General features: G+C 38.2%; 1 protein-coding gene across 1 annotated transcript in view; it reads left to right on the top strand.

Annotated features, from left to right (window-relative positions):
• Positions 1-8,768, top strand: part of adamts5 (ADAM metallopeptidase with thrombospondin type 1 motif, 5 (aggrecanase-2)) — a 54,940-nt gene extending 46,172 nt beyond the window's left edge. The window contains exons 6-8 of the mRNA XM_016538057.1: positions 1,701-1,876; positions 3,590-3,765; positions 7,714-8,768. Of these exons, the coding sequence (XP_016393543.1) occupies positions 1,701-1,876; positions 3,590-3,765; positions 7,714-8,347 (986 nt within the window). The 3' untranslated portion in view covers positions 8,348-8,768. The remainder of the gene's footprint in view (positions 1-1,700; positions 1,877-3,589; positions 3,766-7,713) is intronic.
• The last annotated feature ends 12,221 nt before the right edge of the window (positions 8,769-20,989 follow it).

The raw sequence follows: 20,989 nt of genomic DNA, 5'->3' as shown, positions 1-20,989 counted from the left end.
GAGCGCCAGACGCCAGGTCCAGCACTCGTGTGTATGCCCAAGGTCAGCCCTTGTGCTGGGCTAGGTGCCCGTGTGTAGTGATTCCCCCTTCGGGTGATCCCACATGTGTATTCTTCCACGGTACGGCTTCACTCACGGTAAGCCCTTGTCTTTCCCTAGCAGAGATTTCTCTGCCATCTCTGCTACGTAGTATCTCACCCCAGGCAGGCTGAGTCTACCGCAGGGATTTTTCATATGTAGCAGTGCCCTATGGCCAGTCCATATGTGTAATTTCCACATGATACCTCTTATACACAGGATGTGGCTACTTGGGTACGCTTTCCCAGTGTCCCACTGTACGGAACAGCAGTGGTGGACACCTCTGCCTAAGCCCTGTCCTATCTTCTGCCCCAACTGGTGTGGGGGGACTTGCCGGCTTTCGCAGGGCACTGGAGGGGTTTCTCTAGCGAGGATCCCAATTCGTCAGTCACTACTGACGTAACGTCTCCGTTCCCTCCTTCAGGGAACGAAGGTTACACATGTAACCGAGACGATCTCTTGCAGATACAGCAATCACAAAATGATTGCAACAAGTTCAGTGAAAGGTTTTATCTAATATGACAGAGTAAAGAGAAATTATAATTAGGTAGTTGACACATTACATTACTTAACACATTACAGGTTTTAGGTTAAAATGTATATGAATATTTATAATGCAAAGTGTATTTTAGATGCTATAACTGTTCACTGTAATTGTTTGGCATTTTATTAACCATTTTGTTTTCACTAGAACTTTTTAAATTGTCCTGCAGTCTGACATGAATTTTTAAAAGATAAACTTTTTAATTCAAAACCAATGTTGTTACTGGAACTAATATTAGTTTTCGCTGATTTGTTAATTTAAATAAATCTGGAATAAAATATAAATGTTACTAAGTGAATTAAGTGAAACTAAGTGAATGCAACTAACTGACATAAAACAAGTTACTCAAGTATAAATAGTAATATAAAAAATCTTTACAGTGCTTTTATCATTAATGAAAATGGAAAACATTAAAATAAAAGCCGATTCATTATATTAAAAAATAATATAATTGTATATAAATAATACTAAAATAACTCTGACTCATACTCCGTATTAATGACAGTAATGCCATTTAATTAAGAAATACATTTAAAATAATAACAATAGTAATCATAGCAAAAAAAAAACGTAATAACAACTCTTGTGCAATAATTATAAATAATTCCCTGCTGGTCTTACCTGGTCCATTTTAGGCTGTTTTTAAGCAAAGGATTTAAACACATATTATATCAGCTACACAAAAGTGTTAATATTTTTATTAAATACTGTATTTATAGCAATAGTATGCATTAGCTCAATCTGTGTGTGCTTATGCATGTAGTATTCCAGATTTAGTGTTTCACGTTTTTATGTTTAGAAATTGAGAGATGCAGGTCAGGGGATTAAAAAAATACAAGGTTAAAATTCAACTTTTAACTTGACTGTGTGTGTTTTATAACACATCATGTGCGAGACAAGCAGTAGAATGCAAAAGTACATTCTGTGTGAACGGCCTCTTATGAAGTTTATCTTCAGTTCGAAGCTTTAGATGGTAAGGGATTTACAGTCAACAGATTTCACTGTTTTCACAACATATCCCATAAGCCCTTCATATATTTGAATATATTTGCTCATATTTGTCTTGTGTCTTTGTTAGGTAAGAGTTTCCGTCAGGAACAGTGTGAGGTGCGTAACGGCCCTCAGACGGACCCTAAAGGAGTGAAGACCTTTGTGGAATGGGTGCCAAAGTTTGCCGGTGTGCTTCCCAAAGACATGTGCAAACTCACCTGCAGGGCCAAAGGGACGGGATACTATGTAGTGTTCTCACAACGGGTGAGTAAGTAATGGACAACAGATGCTTCATTTCTGAAGAATTACACAAGCACTGTGGGGGTACCGTGTTTGTTTACTGTAATGAATTCCATTTTTGTACATGATATTATGGTAATTCCATACGATTTTTTAAAGTGCCATGTAAACATATAGGTTTCACATGATACTTCAAACCCAGCTAACAGGGAACATTCTTCTCGCACGGTTCTGTAAAAGTTATGAACAAACATTCTTCCAGTAATGTTAATAAAAGTTTTTAATAATGTTTTCTAAACTTTAGCACAAAAACATTATTTATACATTGTTCATGGAAACATTTTTAAACATTTCAGTTGGACTTTCGCCTGACTTTTTTTTTTTTTTTTTAATTACTACTTATTTTTGATTGTTCAGACAATATTCAAAAGTAATGTTCCCATAATGTTTGCAAAATGATAAAATAAAACATTTAAAAACATTTTGAACATTCAGAAATAAAGTTTTCATAACTTAATGGGAATGTTAGCAAAACGTTCTTTGAACATATTATGTTAAGTACAAATGTTCTATGTTATGAACAAAATAGAGATTTCTTTCAAAGTTATCTGGTCTTTAATAATGTTCCTAAAACATTATTGTTCATAATGTTAGATGTTTTAGTTGGATGTTTGTCTAATTTTTTTAATTGAACATTCAAAAGAGCATGCCTTAATGTTTGCAGTAATGATGAAATTCCTTAAACATTTAAGAAAAAAAAAAACATTTTTAAAATGCTTAAAAACCGGACGTTTAGAGAACATTCAGAGATAACGTTTTGATAACTTAATGGGAACATTAGGAAAACATTCGGTCCCACTTTATATTGTGGCCCTAATACCCGTGTACTTACATAGTAACCACAGTGTAAGTACACATAGGTACATAGTATCTACAGCTGTAATGTTTGTGTAACTACACATATGTAACAATGTGTAAATACAAATGTGTAACAGGACATTGGTAACAACACTTCTTGGTAATGAAAGTACAAATGTGTAACAGGACTAACAGCACTTTTTGGTAAAGAAAATGTTACACTTTATATTAAGTAAACAATGCTACACAGCAGCGGTCAGTAAGTTAGGCTTTACATATAAACTGTGGTTGGTGTCCAGAATGTTACACTTTATATTAAGTGGACAGTTCCTGAGGAGTTACCATGCAAGTACACTGGTATTACAGTGGTGCACCAACTCCACCAACTTGAGATCCAAGTCCTCTCACTTTACATATCTCTAAACTTACCCATCTCCTCCCCCTGGATCAAATTGTTCCAATTACTCTTATACATATTGTTGTTACAAAATGTAGTTATATATATCCTGTTACACATTTGTACTTACACAAATCATTCGGAGGGTTGTTACATGTGTGTAGTTACAAAAATATTACAGCTCTAGATACTATGTACCAATGTGTACTTACACTGTGGTTACATACTACGTACACATCTAGTTACTATGTAAGTACACAGGTATTAGGGCCACTTAATATAAAGTGGGACCAAACATTCTATGAATATCATGTCCAAAAAAACATGTTATTAGCATAGTACTTTTGTTGCTGTTTGTTAGTGTAAGTATATTTGTAAATATATTTGATAAAGTATTTGAAAAAGACTTGTGACTTTTTATTTGTAGCAATAGATGAATACCAAACAGTAGCTAATGTTTGGTTTGTGTGGTTTTCCTGCAGGTGGTTGATGGGACGGAATGCCGTCCATACAGCAGTTCAGTGTGTGTGAAGGGGAAGTGTGTTCGCACCGGCTGTGACGGGATCATTGGCTCTAAACTCCAGTATGACAAGTGTGGCATCTGCGGTGGCGATGGCAACAGCTGTATCAAAGTGGCTGGAAACTTCACCAAGAAGAGGTTAGAAAACACAAATGGTTCCACTTCTGTTGTTTTTAACCAAACCCTAACAAACGAGGACGTCATCAGAGATAGATTTTTGGATGTTTGGTCAGGTTTATATCACTTCTGGGTATACAAATATCTCACCAAAATATGGTTAAGTTGTACATAAACACACACTCTCAGACACAAGCTCGTCTGGAAATCTGACACTCTCTGTTTGTGTTTCTGAGCTTGAAATATACAAAACTGAATTCTTAAAGGGGTCATGAACTGGCTTTTTTTATTATTTTATACTGTTGTCTGAGGTCCACTTATGACGTTCACTTGGTTTTTACATTCAAAAACATCAAAATCAATAAGTAATAGGCTATTTTCTACCCTGGTTTTGAGGCTGGCTCGAGAAACACTCGGTTTTTATGGGCGTGCCGCATTGAAGACTTGGAAGTAAACGCCCACTGCTATGATTGGATAATAGTTTGGCATAGAAAACTACCTTTTTGTGTGTCTGTTTGACAAGCTGCGTCCTTCATAGTTGGAGCCTTCTGTGACTTTGGTTAGACACGTACACATAATCAGGACATAGCAAAGCGATCTCTAACAAAGCAATAGTTAGACATGCTGTAGTACAAATATTTTTACTTATGTAAGTGCGCCATTTCTGTCGGATCCAATATACAGTAGATGGCACGGCACTGATTTTTAATCTCAGTCTCTCTGCAAATCCAGCGTCAACCTGTGTCTTGTTTACAACGGAATCCGCGGTGAAATGAAGCGTGAGCTGAAACTTCATTAAAAATAAAGTTCACCCACGCATTCCTAATATTTGAATCTGAAGGAAGGTTATGCAGCAACTGCGTTCTTCCACAACCAGGCACTGCACAATATTTTGCGATCTTCAGCAGCATGTTTATTGCTTGGTTGCTCGATCCGGTTTTGCGGCACTCATGTTATTTCCCTACTATGTCATGCGCGAATCAGTGGGCAGGGCTACAGAATTAGGCGTTGATATTCTTCTGTGGAGACGGCGTTTAACCTATCTATTAAGGCCTGGTGTCAATAAAAGCTTTTATTTCAGTTACAAGGATATTTTCAGTTCTGAAACTTACAGGATATTATTTTAGTACGATGACCTCTTATATATCAAAAGCTCAAGTTAATTTCTCAATTCATGACCCCTTTAATGTGATTTACAGAAGTAGGAAATGTTCCTGGTATGACATCCTTTGTTTCCCTGGGAGAACATTGAAAGAAAACATGAAAGAAAAGCAAAATCACAAATCAAATCTCTTGTACACCTCAATTGTTTTTTCAATTGTTCTGAGAAAATTTTACTTCCGCATCTGAAAAATGCCAAAACCGGAAGTGACATAACAGGAAGAAGTGCGGTCAATTTAAACAATAGGAAAACAATGGATCGCAATATACTTTCACACAGTATCCAAATCCGGAACGAATGAGCTTTTTTCGAGATTAATGCAGATATTTGTGTGTGTGTGTGTGTGTGTGTATTCTGCAGTTCTGTGTGATAGGATATGTTTATTATACTACATTATAATGAACTGCCAGAGATCGCGGTGCATGTGGACAACAGCAGAATTGACTTTTTGAAATATATCATCGTTAATGTGTCATGTGAAAAACCCAGCCCCACATAAAACATATATATATATATACAGTGGGTACGGAAAGTATTCAGACCCCCTTAAATTTTTCACTCTTTGTTATATTGCAGCCATTTGCTAAAATCATTTAAGTTAATTTTTTTTTCCTCATTAATGTACACACAGCACCCCATATTGACAGAAAAACACAGAATTGTTGACATCTTTGCAGATTTATTAAAAAAGAAAAACTGAAAAATGCTCAGTATTTAGTAGAAGCACCCTTTTGATCTAATACAGCCATGAGTCTTTTTAGGAAAGATGCAACAAGTTTTTCACACATGGATTTGGGGATCCTCTGCCATTCCTCCTTGCAAATCCTCTCCAGTTCTGTCAGGTTGGACGGTAAACGTTGGTGGACAGCCATTTTTAGGTCTCTCCAGAGATGCTCAACTGGGTTTAAGTCAGGGCTCTGGCTGGGCCATTCAAGAACAGTCACAGAGTTGTTGTGAAGCCACTCCTTCGTTATTTTAGCTGTGTGCTTAGGGTCATTGTCTTGTTGGAAGGTAAACCTTAGTTCCAGTCTGAGGTCCTGAGCACTCTGGAGAAGGTTTTCGTCCAGGATATCCCTGTACTTGGCCACATTCATCTTTCCCTCGATCGCAACCAGTCAAAATTTAAGGGGGTCTGAATACTTTCCGTACCCACTGTATATATATATATATATATATATATATATAATAAAACCTAAATTAATTTTTCGCTGTAACTAGGCTACAATAACTTTTTTAAGTTGTTCTAAAATAGGAACCAAAGCGCGATTCGCTATTAGTCCTATAGATTCAGTTTTCTACGTATTCTGTAGCGTATTGTGAATAAAAAACATATGTGTGGAGTTTGTATGTTCTGTAGCTTATTGTGAATAAAAAACATCTGTGTGGAGTTTGTATGTTCTCTCTGTGTTGACCTTTTTTTATTATTATTGTAAAGTGAAAGGAATGAATGGCGATTCTCTCTCTTTGCGCAGACACAAAGACCTCTTAGCAAAGTTATTCGTAGTCAAGTTCGTGGTCACAGTATCAATAGCACGGATAAACTTTAGTTATTATTAGAATAATCCTGGCCTGTCCCTGCTCTCTTGGCCGCATAGCAGGCTCATAATTGTATGGCTGTGGTCCGTTATACAAGTATGAATAAACATTTACAACTTCCTCAGCATCCAAACTGTCATTGCATCCATTGTTTTTCTATTGTTTAAACTGACCGCACTCCCTCCCGTTACGTCACTTCCGGTTTTGGCGTTTTTCAGATGCGGAAGAACAATTTTCTCACAAACACGACTCCAGAAGCCTCAAGTAGTGTATTTATAAGTATATTTTCAATAAAATCTAGTTCCTACATTATTTTTCTATACATTGACTCACTGGGTCTCTAACCTGCAATATGCACTTTAAGAGATTTAAAAGAGTAAAAAGTAACACTGTAGCATAGGGATCACATATTCACTATTAACTAAGAGTTTTCCCTGAACAAACTCCTAATTTGCTGCTTATTAATAGTTAGTAAGGTAGTTGTTAAGTTTAGGTATGGGGTGGGTTAAGGGATCTAAAATATGGTCATGCAGAATAAGGCATTAATATGTGCTTTATAAGTACTAATAAACAATATGCTATAAGGGATCTAAAATATGGTCATGCAGAATAAGGCATTAATATGTGCTTTATAAGTACTAATAAACAGTCAATATGCTAGTAATATGCATGCTAATAAGTAACTAATTAATAGCAAAAATTTGGTCCTTAAAATAAAGTTTTACCGAGTAAAAGAAAAAGTAATTTCTAAGAAACTATAAAAATTTAGAGAGTTGGTCAGAAAAATAAACTTAATTCAAAGGGAAAACAAAATGTTTTTTTTTTCTTAGACAAATTCTTATAAAAAAAAAAAATTTAATAAGAAAAATACTTAGTCTTGTTTTCTGGAAAATGTATTATGAATTCAGGTAAATTGGAACACATTTTGCCATTGAGTTGACTGGGAAAAAATGCCCCAATTAACCTGAAGTCACCCTATCAAAATTATGTGAGTATATTAAAAATATTTGCCAATAGGTTAAGAAAAATAAACTTGTTTTCCCTTTGAATTCAGTTTATTTTTCTGATCCTGCTGGCAGATATTTCTCGTTTTAGGCATAACCTCTCTAAATTTTTTATTGGAAAACAAGACTTAATATCTAAAGTCATTTTGCTTCTCAAGTAAATGTATCTTGATTTAAGAATGTTTAGATATTTGTACTGGGGAAAAAAATACAAAGTAAGACAAAAAGACTAATGAGGTCAGTTGATGTTGTATCTATGTTCTCCAGTAAGGGCTACACAGATGTGGTGAAGGTTCCTGAGGGTTCAACGCACCTGAAGGTCCGACAGTACAAAGCCAAAGGCCAGTCACGCTACACAGCGTATCTGGCACTGCGGCGGCCCGGAGGTGAATACCTGCTGAACGGGAAGTTCATGATCTCCACGTCCGAGACCATCGTCCCCCTCAACGGCTCTGTTCTCAACTATACCGGCTGGAGTCAGCGGGACGAAGCCCTTCATAGCATGGGCCCCGGGGCCCTTCAGGAGAGCCTGGTGGTGCAGATTCTGGCCACGGATGCTAAGAAACCACTAGACATCCGCTATAGCTTCTTCATGCCATGCAAAATGCCGCTTCCACCAAGAACGGCTGTTGCAACTTCAGGAACCGCCGCGGCGCTATCATCAGCAGAGGTCGTGACATTTACTATCGAGGTTCCTGCGACGATGGAGCCTCCGACAACGACACCACCCGCGGGGCCACGCTGGGTAATGGGATCGTGGATGACGTGCTCCAGAACTTGCGATACAGGTTGGCAGAGTCGCACAGTTCAGTGCAAGGACCCTCAAGGGAAGCTGTCCAAGAGCTGCCTGATCAGCTCACGGCCGTCAGCCTTCAAACACTGCCTGATTAAAAAGTGTTGAGGACCCCTCAATCAGACAGACTTCCTGACTGAGCTTTATGGAGCACTTAGACTGAACCATTGCAGTTGCGTTTGTATAAATGCTGTTCCAATCACTGTGGAATTCTGCTAGTGTTTGCAATCGTGTTGCATTGTGACTCAGACAAGGAGCTTTGACTCCAGCCTCGATCGTGGTGATGTTTAGCCACACCCCCAATACAAACGACACGCCCCCTGAGTTCACACTGCTAGTGATTTAAACCATTGCTGTAGTGTTTGAGGCTCTAGCCTCGAATGTGGCAATGTTCAACCATGCCCCTTTGACAAAGCCACGCCCCTGATCCAAACGATATGCCTCTTGAATTCACAATGGCAGTGATTTAACCATTGCTGCAGTTTTTGATGTTAAGGTGCATTCACATCTACCATTGATAAAATGGAATGTTCCCTTAATGTTCAAGTAATCAAGTAAAATGTTTTAAAACATAAAAAAAAAATCAAAACGGATGTTCAAAAACCATTTAGAAATAATATTTGTATAACTTATTGGGAATGTTACCATAACGTTCTGCATCAATATCATGTCCAAAAAACAAAAAGTGTTGAGGATCCCTCAATCAGACAAACTTCCTGAAAGATCTTCGTGGAGCACATAGACTAAATCTTGCGTTTATATAAATGCGGTTCTGATCACTGTGGAATTCTGCTAGTGTTCACAATTGTGTTGCATTGTGACTCGGACAGAGAGCTATGGCTCTAGCTTCAAATGTGGCCACATTCAGCCACACCCCTTTGAAAAAAACACCACCTTACTCCAAATGACACGCCCTTTGAGTTCACACTGGCAGTGATGTTAAGATGCATTCACATTGATAAAATGGAACGTTCCCTTAACATTCACATAACCAAGAAAAAATATATTTTTAAAAAACTAAAAAAAACATTCCGAAATAAAATTTTCAGAACTTAATGGGTATGTTAGCAAAATGTTCTGTATCAGTATTTTGTCCAGAAAACAAAGAGTGTTGAGGACCCCTCAGTCAGATGAGCTTCCTGAATGAGCTTCGTGGAGCGCGTAGACTGAACTTTTGCAGTTGCATTTGTATTGTATTCGGGGAAGTCGTGGCCTAATGGTTAGAGAGTCGGACTCGTAACCCAAAGGTTGCGGGTTCGAGTCTCGTACCGGCAGGGATTGTAGGTGGGGGGAGTGAATGTACAGCGCTCTCTCCCACCTTCAATACCACGACTGAGGTGCCCTTGAGCAAGGCACCGAACCCCCAACTGCTCCCCGGGCGCCGCAGCAAAAAAATGGCTGCCCACTGCTCCGGGTGTGTGTTCACAGTGCGTGTGTGTGTTCACTGTGTGTGCACTTTGGATGGGTTAAATGCAGAGCACTAATTACAAGTATGGGTCACCATGCTTGGCCACATGTCACGTCACTTTTTTTAATGCTGTTCCAATCACTGTAGGATTCTGCTAGTGTTCACAATCGTGTTGCATTATGACTTGGACAAGGAGCTTTGGCTCCAGCCTCGAATATGGCAACACCAAGTCATGCACCTTTGACAAAGCCACACCCTCTGATCTAAATGACGTACCCCTTGACTTCACACTGGCAGTGATTTAAACCATTGCTGTAGTGTTTGAGGCTCTTGCCTCGATTGTGGCAACATTCAACGACGCCCCTTTGACAAAGTCACACCCTCTGACCCAAACAACATGCCCCTTGACTTCACGCTGGCAGTGATTTAAACCATTGTTGTAGTGTTTGATTTTAAGATTTACTATTGATAAAATGGAATGTTCCCTTAACTTTCTCATAACTAAGAAAAATCATTTGTAACAGAGAACATTCAGAAATAATGTTTTCATAACTTAATGGTAACGTTAGCAAAATGTTCTGTATCAATATCATGTACAAAAAGTAAAAAGTGTTGAGGACCCCTCAATCAGATGAACTTCCTGAATCCTGCTAGTGTTCACATTCATGTAACGTTATGGCTTGGACAATGAGCTTTGGCTCTAGCCCCGAATGTGGCAAAGATTGGCCATGTCCCTTTGACAAATCCATGCAATGAAAACCAAACGACATGCCCCTTGAGTTCACATTGGCAGTGATTTAAACCATTGCTGTAGTGTTTGATGTGTTCACATCTGCAAAATCAAGTCATTCCAATAGGAACTGTTGTGATCAAGAGTTTTGTCATGCAGGTTTTGCTCATTTTCAGGTTGGTCACAGGAATTCACCGCATTGACCAACAGAAAGCTGCTTGGTTTGACACTGATTTCTGTGTAAGCGGTGCAATGATTGCAATAATTTTGATGAAATGTAAAAAGCAATTTCTCAAATGAGAACATTCATGATTTCTGAGCAAACTAATCATGGTTATCATATTATCATGCAGCCCTACTTGACTGCATTATCCAACTATATCAGTCTGCGCTCCCATTGGTCGTCACAGCATTACATCACAGCTCATTTGCATAAAGTTAAACTTGATCTCACATTATCAGCTCTCCCTGAAAAACAAAGTCAAAAGTAATTTTGCAAATCGCTGTCAGTGTGAATGCCCCATTCAGGGTCTGGCACATTTCCATCTTCCCTCCAAAGTAAGCTTCAACTGCAGGAAGAGAAAGGTCAATGTGGACTGCTGATTTTCCAGTGTGAATCTCGTAAGACTCATAAGATGAACCAGGAAAATGACTGACCGAAAGATCCGTTCCTAAGCTCATTTTCAGGTTTTCAGCTGATGTTGATGTGTTTGTTCCTGTGCACTCTATGTTTATTTTCGTCTGAGTCTTAAACTCACACACAATGAACTGATCTTTCTTTCTTTCTTACAGAAAAACTAAAAAGGGCTCTGATTTGTAACTGTGTTTGTCATTTTCTGCATTCAGGGCTTGAAAGACACTGTGTGCCCTTGATACTCGCAATAATGCCAGCTGATCGCTCACTCACTAACAGTCGCACAGTCGCATTCCCATTTCATGGGAATGTTCCAGGTTCAAAACAAGCAAAAGCCTTGTTTGCAGTGAAACACTTATAATGGATGTCTAAGAGGCAAGAATTACACAGGGTTAAAGCAGAAATGGGAAACGTATGTTTATTAAAGCCTGTATACTAATTGCTACGTACAAAAATGTGTGTTATTTGATCTGTAAGCCCAGTTAACAGGGAACGTTCTCAGAACATTCTGGCAAGGTTCCCTCATAGTTATGAATAAAGGTTTTTTTTTCCCTTCCAGTAACATTAATGGAATTTTGACTCAGACTAATCAGGTCTTTATTAATGTTCTCAAAATGTTAGCACAAAAACATTATTATACATCGTTCATTTTATTTATTTATTTATTTTTCATAAATGTTTCAGAAGTAACATTCCAATAATATTTGCAAAATTCTAAAATGGAACGTTCCCTTAGGGCCATATTTTAACGATCTAAGCTCATGGTCTAAAGCGCACGGCACAAGTGCACTTAGGGCGTGTCCGAATCCACTTTTGCTAGTTTAACGACGGGAAAAACGGTCGGCACGCCAGGCGCATGGTCCAAAAGTGTTGTACCTATTCTCTTAATGAGTCATGGGTGTGTTTTGGGCGTAACGTGCAATAAACCAATCAGACTCTCATCTCCCATTCCCTTTAAATGCCAGTTGCGCTCGTGTCATGGCAGATTCGCTATTTACATGGCGGAATTTGACAGAGCAAAAACTGAACGCTTCTCCAGAGGAAAGGTTCTGCTTGTGCGCACGGTTAAAGCGCGCGAGTAGACCATCAACGGGGCACAATAATAATATTTTACATTGTAATCCTTTCATTTTTTATATTTGGCATGTTTGTGCGCTGCGCGCCTCCCTGTGTGTGTAATAAGCAGAGTGTACACGCGTTGTTCACCCGCCAATAGGCTAATATTACTAACGTGCTCTTTAATTAATTTTACATTGTAATCCTTTAATTTTTTATATTTGGCATGTTTGTGCGCTGCGCGCCTCCCTGTGTGTGTAATAAGCAGAGTGTACACGCGTTGTTCACCCGCCAGTAGGCTAATATTACTAACGTGCTAATTAACAAACAATAATAATATTTTACATTGTAATCCTTTCATTTTTTATATTTGGCATGTTTGTGCGCTGCGCGCCTCCCTGTGTGTGTAATAAGCAGAGTGTACACGCGTTGTTCACCCGCCAATAGGCTAATATTACTAACGTGCTCTTTAATTAACAAAAAAAAATATTGCGCCATTGACTTTAGACCAGGTTTCAGTTGGTCAAAGGCACAGTCTATTTTAGTTGCCTCAAAATAGCAGTGCGCCAACAATGCACTTGAACACACCCCGTTTTCAGACCAGCACGCCCATGGGCGCACAAATGGGCGCAAATGCATTTGCTATTTAAACAATTTGCGGCAGGACGTGAAAATGACATTGCACCGGGTGTATGATAGGGCCCTCTATGTTAATATAACCAAGAAAAAAAAAACATTTCAAAAACTGGATATTTTGAACATTCACAGAATATCAGGAATAGCGTTTTCATAACCCTATGGGAACATTGGCACAATAATCTTAGAACAGTATTGTCCAAACATGTTCCTGGAGGGCCACTGTCCTGCAGAGTTTAGCTCCAGCACCAATTAAACACACCTGAACCAGCTAATCAAGGTCTTCAGACTCACTAGAAACCTCCAGGAAAGTGTGCTGGGGCTGGATGGAGCTAGACTCCAGGACACTGGTCCTCCTGTCTTAGAACATATTTCTGTTAGCTGGGAGACTTCTGTTCTTGGCAGATGAACTTATGTGTTACGGATGTAAGTGACTTTTACATGTTCATATAACTTTGCACAGACAAGGTGACACATTTAACATTTTTTAACAAGTCTTGTTCAAAACAATGTTTTTTGATGTTCATTCTGATACGATGTCTTGCCCCATAGACTTCCATTGTAAGTTACTGTAAACACAATCTTTGAAATTGAGGGAAGAGTTGAAATAATTTTCTGTGTTAATGAACAGCTTGGCTTGTATTGAGACCAGAACATTCCTTTAATCATTTTTCATCTCAGTTCAACCTCACAACTTCATTTCTCAGACAGTGAAACGCTGAAGCTGAAGGAAAGAATGACACGAAGTGTGTTTTCATGCTTCATAGCTCAAACAGTCTTATTTACATTTGCAAATGCTCATGCAAATTAACACCACTTCTCAGATATGTGATGTGTGTTCAGATCATTCAATAACATACATGTGATTTATGTGCATCTTATTATGAGTAGCGGAAATCAGTTTCAAGTCAACATGAATCAACTCTACTTTCATTCATGTTCCTTCTCTTATTATATATAATCTTTCATAATAATTTGATATCATCTGATTCCATTACATTTGACCATCTCATCAATTTGTAAATAAAATTAATTTTAAAAATTAACACAATTAAGTGCAAAAGCCTTGCACTACTTTTTTTCTAATCAAATATGCCGTTTCATTTGAAAATGCATCACATTATAGAAGTGCAATGGGTTGTGAATGCATTTCATGTTGACTTTAAACCTGCTGAAGTTGCTTAATTTGTGAACTTGTTTGATTAATTTTACACAAATCCAGCAACTGAATGAACTCATGTGATTCAGTGTTTGGTACATGAACTTTTTTTTTCCAAAATTTCATCTGTTTACTCAATGTAATGCAGTACTGTTTTACCGTCTCAATGGGAAATGGCCGTTTCACTGAAAATACACAGCACTGATTTTATAATTTATTGTTTGTACAACTGGTATGTGAAAAAAAAGAAAACATGATTTTTTTTTATTTATTGTTATGCTCATTTTGTCATATAAATACTATTTAACTAGGAATATGTGTAAGCAGAATAGTTCCTTCTGAATACATTTTTTAGCCATCTTCATGAATATGTGTATATAAAACAAAGTGCTATATTTAAAATTTTACATTTTATTGATTCGTTTGTTGCCTCACTGGAGATGTGTTTTAGTTTCTAACTAGTTACTCAAATGCAACCAATAAAGGGGCCATTTGAGTTTGTTAAAGTAAATGAGAGCAGAGGGGATATTTCTATCCAGACACATAAAACACTGCTTCTACTGAACCTTTATTAAACATGACACTAACTACAACACAGTGCTTCAGTAAGCATTTAATCTTAAATGAGATATGAATGAGCAGTAAAGGACTGCTGTAAAGGACTACAAACTAAACTAGAAGACTACAAGAACTGAGTTTAATTTTAATTTGATCGAGAGCAAATGGGAGAGAGAGGGGCAAGTTGTCACAATTTTTACTCCAGTATATATTTCTCAGAACATGTTTATAGTTTTGATTTCAGCATAGACACCAACCACCGCCACTAATGAACATTTCCACTGTTATGTCCCAGGAAAGAAACATACATACAATTTAACACATGCTGACCCCTACAGGGTAAATTGTCACATGGAAACTTGCCATTTATTATTGACATTGATATAAACTTTAAATCATAGATTTTACAGGTCAATAAAACATGCCAACATGTGATCAGTTTTTATTAAGGAGAAACACCTGCTATTCGTCCAACTTTACAGATGATAGTGAATGACTTCACAAAGTACTGCTCAACCAAATCAAACTAATCAGTCACTGTAATCAAAAGACAGAGATTTCAATATGAACTCAATGCTCAACTCAAACGAACCTTTGTCACTTCCTTCACCCCTGATGAGTTTGTATTCTTCCATGCCCAAGCTAGTTAATGGTCTTTTGTGGTCATTGACTTACAGAAAGTTTTCTGTGGGAGTTAGTGTAAGAGGTTATACAGGGGGGCGCCAACCCTGATCTTGCATACCCCTCAGCAAATGTGCAGTTGCGCCCTGTGTGTGAGAGAATCTCGTGGAGAAATCGAAACAAATGAACACAACTGCACACAGAAGAAACACACTGCGGTTAAAAGTAGTCGTTTTTATATTTATTATAACAAATAGCCTAGTTAAGCAACATGACATGACCAAGAGAGTGCAGTTTTCCCTGAAAATCACGATTGCAAATTTGACATTGATTTTATACAAGAGTTCAAATGAGTAGTTAATAGTAAGTGACTTACATTTTAGTACAGTATTGTCAATGTTGACTGTTTTTGCTCGATTTGGTTCACGAAAATAGTTCCAAACAAAGATCACAGCAGAATAGTGGTGCATCTCTGAGCAACACACAGTGGTGTTTCCTTACTGAATGATTCAGCGTTTTTGAATTAATCATTTGAGTCAATGATTCAGTGGTCCATTCATAAAGACAGGCACTTGCTTTGTTCTTGAATGAATCAGCTGTCTGAATGAATCGTTTGAATGAGCCTCAATAGCCCCTTTCACACAAACAGACTTTAAGAGTTCATGTGAACAGGACCTTTTCAAAAATACCGGTAAATTCGTTCCGGTAATTTACCGGTATGAAAAGTTGTAACATTACTAGTAAATTACCGATAATCTGCTCTGTGTGAACGCAGAATGAAGATTACCGATATGAGCATGTAGAAGTTTGGTACAAGTTCAGAACGTGCTGACATAAGACATCTACTCTGGGCCAATCCAGAGCTGTTGAAATTATTTTAGGTTTAATTTTATAACCTAAAGAGAACCTTCCCAGAACATTCCCTACAGGTTTTGTTTTTATAACCTAGAACGTTCTTATTTGGTTCCCAAAAAATAACCAAATGGGAATCATACGGGAACATTAGGGGAACATTGTGTGTTTGTTGGGTATACCTAACAGAATCCTCAGCTGAACACACAAGTCCTTTAAGACACACAGATACATTCATCTTTTAAATGAATAAATAAATAAGTAAAATGAGTAATTCTTTAAAAATGTTTCTTTTGCTTCATCAGTTGTTTCAAAAACTGTAGCCGAGCCAAACACATCCTCATACAGTGATAAGACAGTAATTAAGTCATTAGCTACATATTTCCAATATGTTTTATATTTATCACACTTTCTGATCTTCAACAAAATAATTTTCGTCCTCTTGAAAAATTACACGCATGCACAGTATCATCAGCTCATCGGTTCTCAACTCGGACGTGTCCGAAAGAAACAGTTCTCGGTTCAGTGTCCTGGTGATCCGAAAACTGTTGCAATCACTGATCTATAATTGAGAAATGGATTGCTCATGACATCATAAAAGTGAAGTCGCCGCGCCACCATATTGGTATTCCCTAGTATTCCCATACATGCTATTGAATTAACAGGAAATCGTACGATTTTAATGAGAAAACCACCTAACGAGTCAGCGTTTTTATATCTGAATTATCACTGTACATTCTTACAACGCAAACCTCCTGAGCATGTAAATGGCTATTTGTTTAATGTAGGGAATTTCCCCTGCATAAAAGTTATGTGTCCTATACATTACCACAGCGAATATCAGATGAATATGATGATCATCAGACGGACAAATCCATAACATATGCATTTCAAATGACAAAGTGCTTATGAAATCTGAATAAAGATTTATGCTTTGTATTTATTCGTTAATTCGCCTTACGTTCACAGTTTATGTAATTATGTTGATTTTATTCGTACAGTAGGGTAACTGCAAATGTTTTTATAACAATGATTTCGTTAACAGCATTCATTTTTTAGCAGTTAATGATTTAAACGTTGGTTAAATTAATAATTAATTAAACATACATATTACTCCAGGAAACTAAAATGCCATAGAATTTGCTCCATCTTGAGGAGTCTGAGATATTGCTCCCTCACGACATAAAATAATACACGCATCACAACTTATTCAGAGAAATAACACTGTCTATGCTATAGACTTTTCCAAGATGATGAGTGGTAAGCTTTTAATTTCAGTACAATATAGAACAATACAGTAACAGGCTTGTATTGTAATATGTCCTATTGTATAGCCGAATCAATTTCAGATACTAATACCAGATATATATTCATGTTTAATATTTACTGCATAATTACGTACATAAAGAAATATATTTTGTGTTGGATCAGTCACCTGTGTTGGCAGTGTGTAGCTGACACACCCACCTTAACGATTTCAATATATCGCTTGTCCTGCCCGATAAGACCATAAACATTGCAGATAACATCTGAAGTAAAAATTAATTTACATACACTTATCTTAAAAACTAATCCTGTGTGACTGACACGCTTCAAATCGGGTGATTTTAGGTTAGTGTTTTGGCTGTCATGGTTCTCTCCGCCGGTAGGGAATAGTAAGATGGCCGCTCGAACACTTCCGGTGGCTTCACCGCTGAATGGCAGTTTAGAACATGATGAGCAATCCAGTCATTTATATAGATCAGTGGTTGCAGAAGCCGCGCGTATGCAGAGCGGGAGCAGCGCGCGCACATTGTGCTTTCACACTGGCAGCGTTTGTCGCGCAGCTGGACCGCGGCTTGGGTACTGCAAATACAGACGAGTATCGTTCATTCGGTCACGCTTTTCAGGTGTTCTCCGACAACTGTCTGTCATGTGCTTTGATATGGGCAGCATGCTGTGATCCACATCACAGATCCGTGTTCCCCTCTGTCACGTGCATATAACATGCTGTACATATAGTTTACATGATAAAAAGTAATCTTAAAGTTAATAAATGCCTGTAGTTTTAATAATTTAAACAGGCCTTTGAAGTTTGGGCAATAACTCCTGGCAGTGATGTGTTTTCGTGTAGTTGATTCTGTGCCAACTCAAATTTTTTTTTGTTTTTTGTTTTTTATGTTGTAGATTTAAGTAGCAAATGAGAATCACTAAAATTATTGAATATATTTTGAGACAAATGTCTTCTTAATGATTATCAGTTTGGTTTTGGTTTGCCTGTCAGATGTTGTTTGGTTGCTCATTGTCCTTGTAAAAAGGATTTGTGATGTCATATATCACCATGTGTTTTTGTATTTCGAGGATGAACCGCTCGTCGTCCATTTCTGGCCTCCTGCCAAAGATATGTGACCGTGAAATTCGATCGGGAGTCTGCACAGGGTGTTTATTTAGAAATTGACATGATTTTTTGACTTTTATTTTGTATTTGCTGTGCGGTTTGTACGCGGCGTCCATCAAAAATAGACTAGGGGCCTATCTTTAGCGAAGCAGCGCGGAGAGCCGCTTCTGGGACGCTTTTGAAAAGTGCCGCGGCGCGTCTGGTGTAAACACAAGCATTGACTAGAATGACCGCGATCAGTTCCGGTAGCCGTTAAGCTCACCCCTGATTTACACTGTACACGTCTGCGGAACTACCGGAACTGATCGCGGTCATTCTAGTCAATGCTTGTGTTTACACCAGACACGCCGCGGCACGTTTCAAAAAGCGGCTCTCCGTGCCGCTTCGCTAAAGATAGGCGCCTAGTCTATTTTTGACGGACGCCGCGTCCAAACCGCACAGCAAATACAAAATAAAAGTCAAAAAATCATGTCAATTTCAAAATAAACACCCTGTGCAGACTCACATATCTTTGGCAGGAGGCCAGAAATGGACGACGACGAGCGGTTCATCCTCGAAATACAAAAACACATGGTGTTATATGACATCACAAATCCTTTTTACAAGGTCCGAAGAGGTTTTGTTACGTCCTCCACGCGGTGCCAACTCACACCAGAAGCGCAGCGGTAGGATTCGCGAGACCACGTGATTTGCCTGTCAGATGTTGTTTGCTTGCTCATTGTCCTTGTAAAAAGGATTTGTGATGTCATATAACATCATGTGTTTTTGTATTTCGAGGATGAACCGCTCGTCGTCGTCCATTTCTGGCCTCCTGCCAAAGATATGTGACCGTGAAATACGATCGGGAGGGTGTGAGTTGGCACCGCGTGGAGGACGTAACAAAACCTCTTCGGAACCGTAACGCGCCGCAGACGTGTGCAATGTAAATCAGGGGTCAATCAGGGGTAAATCGGGGTAACTGTTTACAGAAGCTGCGCTGCTCTGCATTTGAATTTGAGCTGAGGTAAGATGTAAATGGCTAAACATGATGAGACAATTCAGCAATATTTGCCAATGGTTTACAAAAAATGTTTAATGACAGACATTCATTTTCATGCATGCAAACTACTAAGCCTACTGGCCTTTTCGAATTTCTCATATTTTAATGCCATTTACATTGTTTGCCACAGTGTATATAGAAACATTAACGTAGCCGTTTTCAGCAGATGTTTGTATATCGTTATATTTCTTCCGAAATTTCACGTGTCTAAGAAAATGTTTCAAAAAACTGTAAAACATATAATTCTCACACTTAATCTAGAACATTGTAAACCTGAAGACTTTCGCTTTCAAGTGCCGTGATTAGGAAAGTTCTATTTTTCTATTAAAGATATTTTAATGTGAATGTTTTAACGTATGTTTAAATGTATTTTTTTCTGTGATCAAAGCTGAATTTTCAGCATCATTACTCCAGTCTTCAGTGTCACATGGTCCTTCAAAAATCATTCTAATATGCTGATTTGCTGCTTAATTATTTTCAATTATTTTTGTGCTCAGTTATTAATAATGGTTCTTATCAATACTGAAAACCGTTTTGTTTTTTAATATTTTTGTGGAAACTGTGACTCTTTAACTTTTTCAGGATTATTTGTTGAATACAAAGTTAAAGAACAACATTTTTATATATAAATAATTTGTAATAAGTATATTTTTACTGTCACTTATATCAATTTAATGCGCTGAAAATTCAGCTTTGATCACAGAAATAAATTATTGTTTACTATATATATTTGCATAGAAAACAGCTATTCTAAATTGTAACTATATATTTCACATATTACAGTTACTGTATTTTTCATCATAAAATTCTTCTTTTAAAAAAAACTCTTGTCAAGCAATTGAAAGGTACAATAAAAACAGTCCACATTCTGCACTACATTCCAAGTCTTCTAGAGCAGAGCATTGTTATATGGACTGATATTATGGCATTTCACTTTAGTGATATTAAACTGTCCCTCTAAGAGATGTGTAAAAATATTATTTACAAATTGCCATATACACCAGGTGTCACGTTGCTACTGTGTTGGAGCGCGGAAACGAAGAGTACATCAATAAGGAAATTTTAATGACTTCAAGGGAACCAGGAAAACACACGTAGCTGAGAAGGTTGACACATACAGACATTCAATACCGGACAACAAACGAGGGGCAGAACACACTATAAAATACACCAGGAGCAAATGAAGATAATTAATGACACAGCTGGAACTAATGGAACTAATCAGGGAACATAATGGGAACAGAGAACAGGAAGGACCAAATAAGGGCATAAGGAAACACATGGGGAGCAAAACACACACAAAACACGGAACAGAGTCTGACATAACGCCCCCCTCCGGAAGGGGTCAACGGGGTGGGAGGGGGCGAACCTTGGAGGACCCTCAGGACAGACTAGTACGGAACAGGGACGCCTCAAAGGCAGTACCAGATCCAGGCACCATGGCGGAGCAGGCAGCTCGGGAACCCATGGCGGAGCAGACAGTTCAGGAGGCAATGGCGGAGCAGACAGTTCAGGGCACCATGGCGGAGCAGGCAGACTAGGAAGCCATGGCAGAGCCCTCACTGAGCTAAACTCGGGGACTGGAGCCCTCTCTGAGCTAAACTCGGGAACAGGAGCCCTCCGTGGGCTAAACTCGGGAACAGGAGCCCTCTTTGGGCTGGATTCGGGGGCTGGAGCCGA

Source organism: Sinocyclocheilus rhinocerous, unplaced genomic scaffold (genome assembly GCF_001515625.1).
Source record: "Sinocyclocheilus rhinocerous isolate Xijiao unplaced genomic scaffold, SAMN03320098_v1.1 scaffold2051, whole genome shotgun sequence".
Taxonomy (NCBI): domain Eukaryota; kingdom Metazoa; phylum Chordata; class Actinopteri; order Cypriniformes; family Cyprinidae; genus Sinocyclocheilus; species Sinocyclocheilus rhinocerous.
Note: the sequence above shows the minus strand (reverse complement) of the source record. Positions and strands in the feature narration are given on the sequence as shown.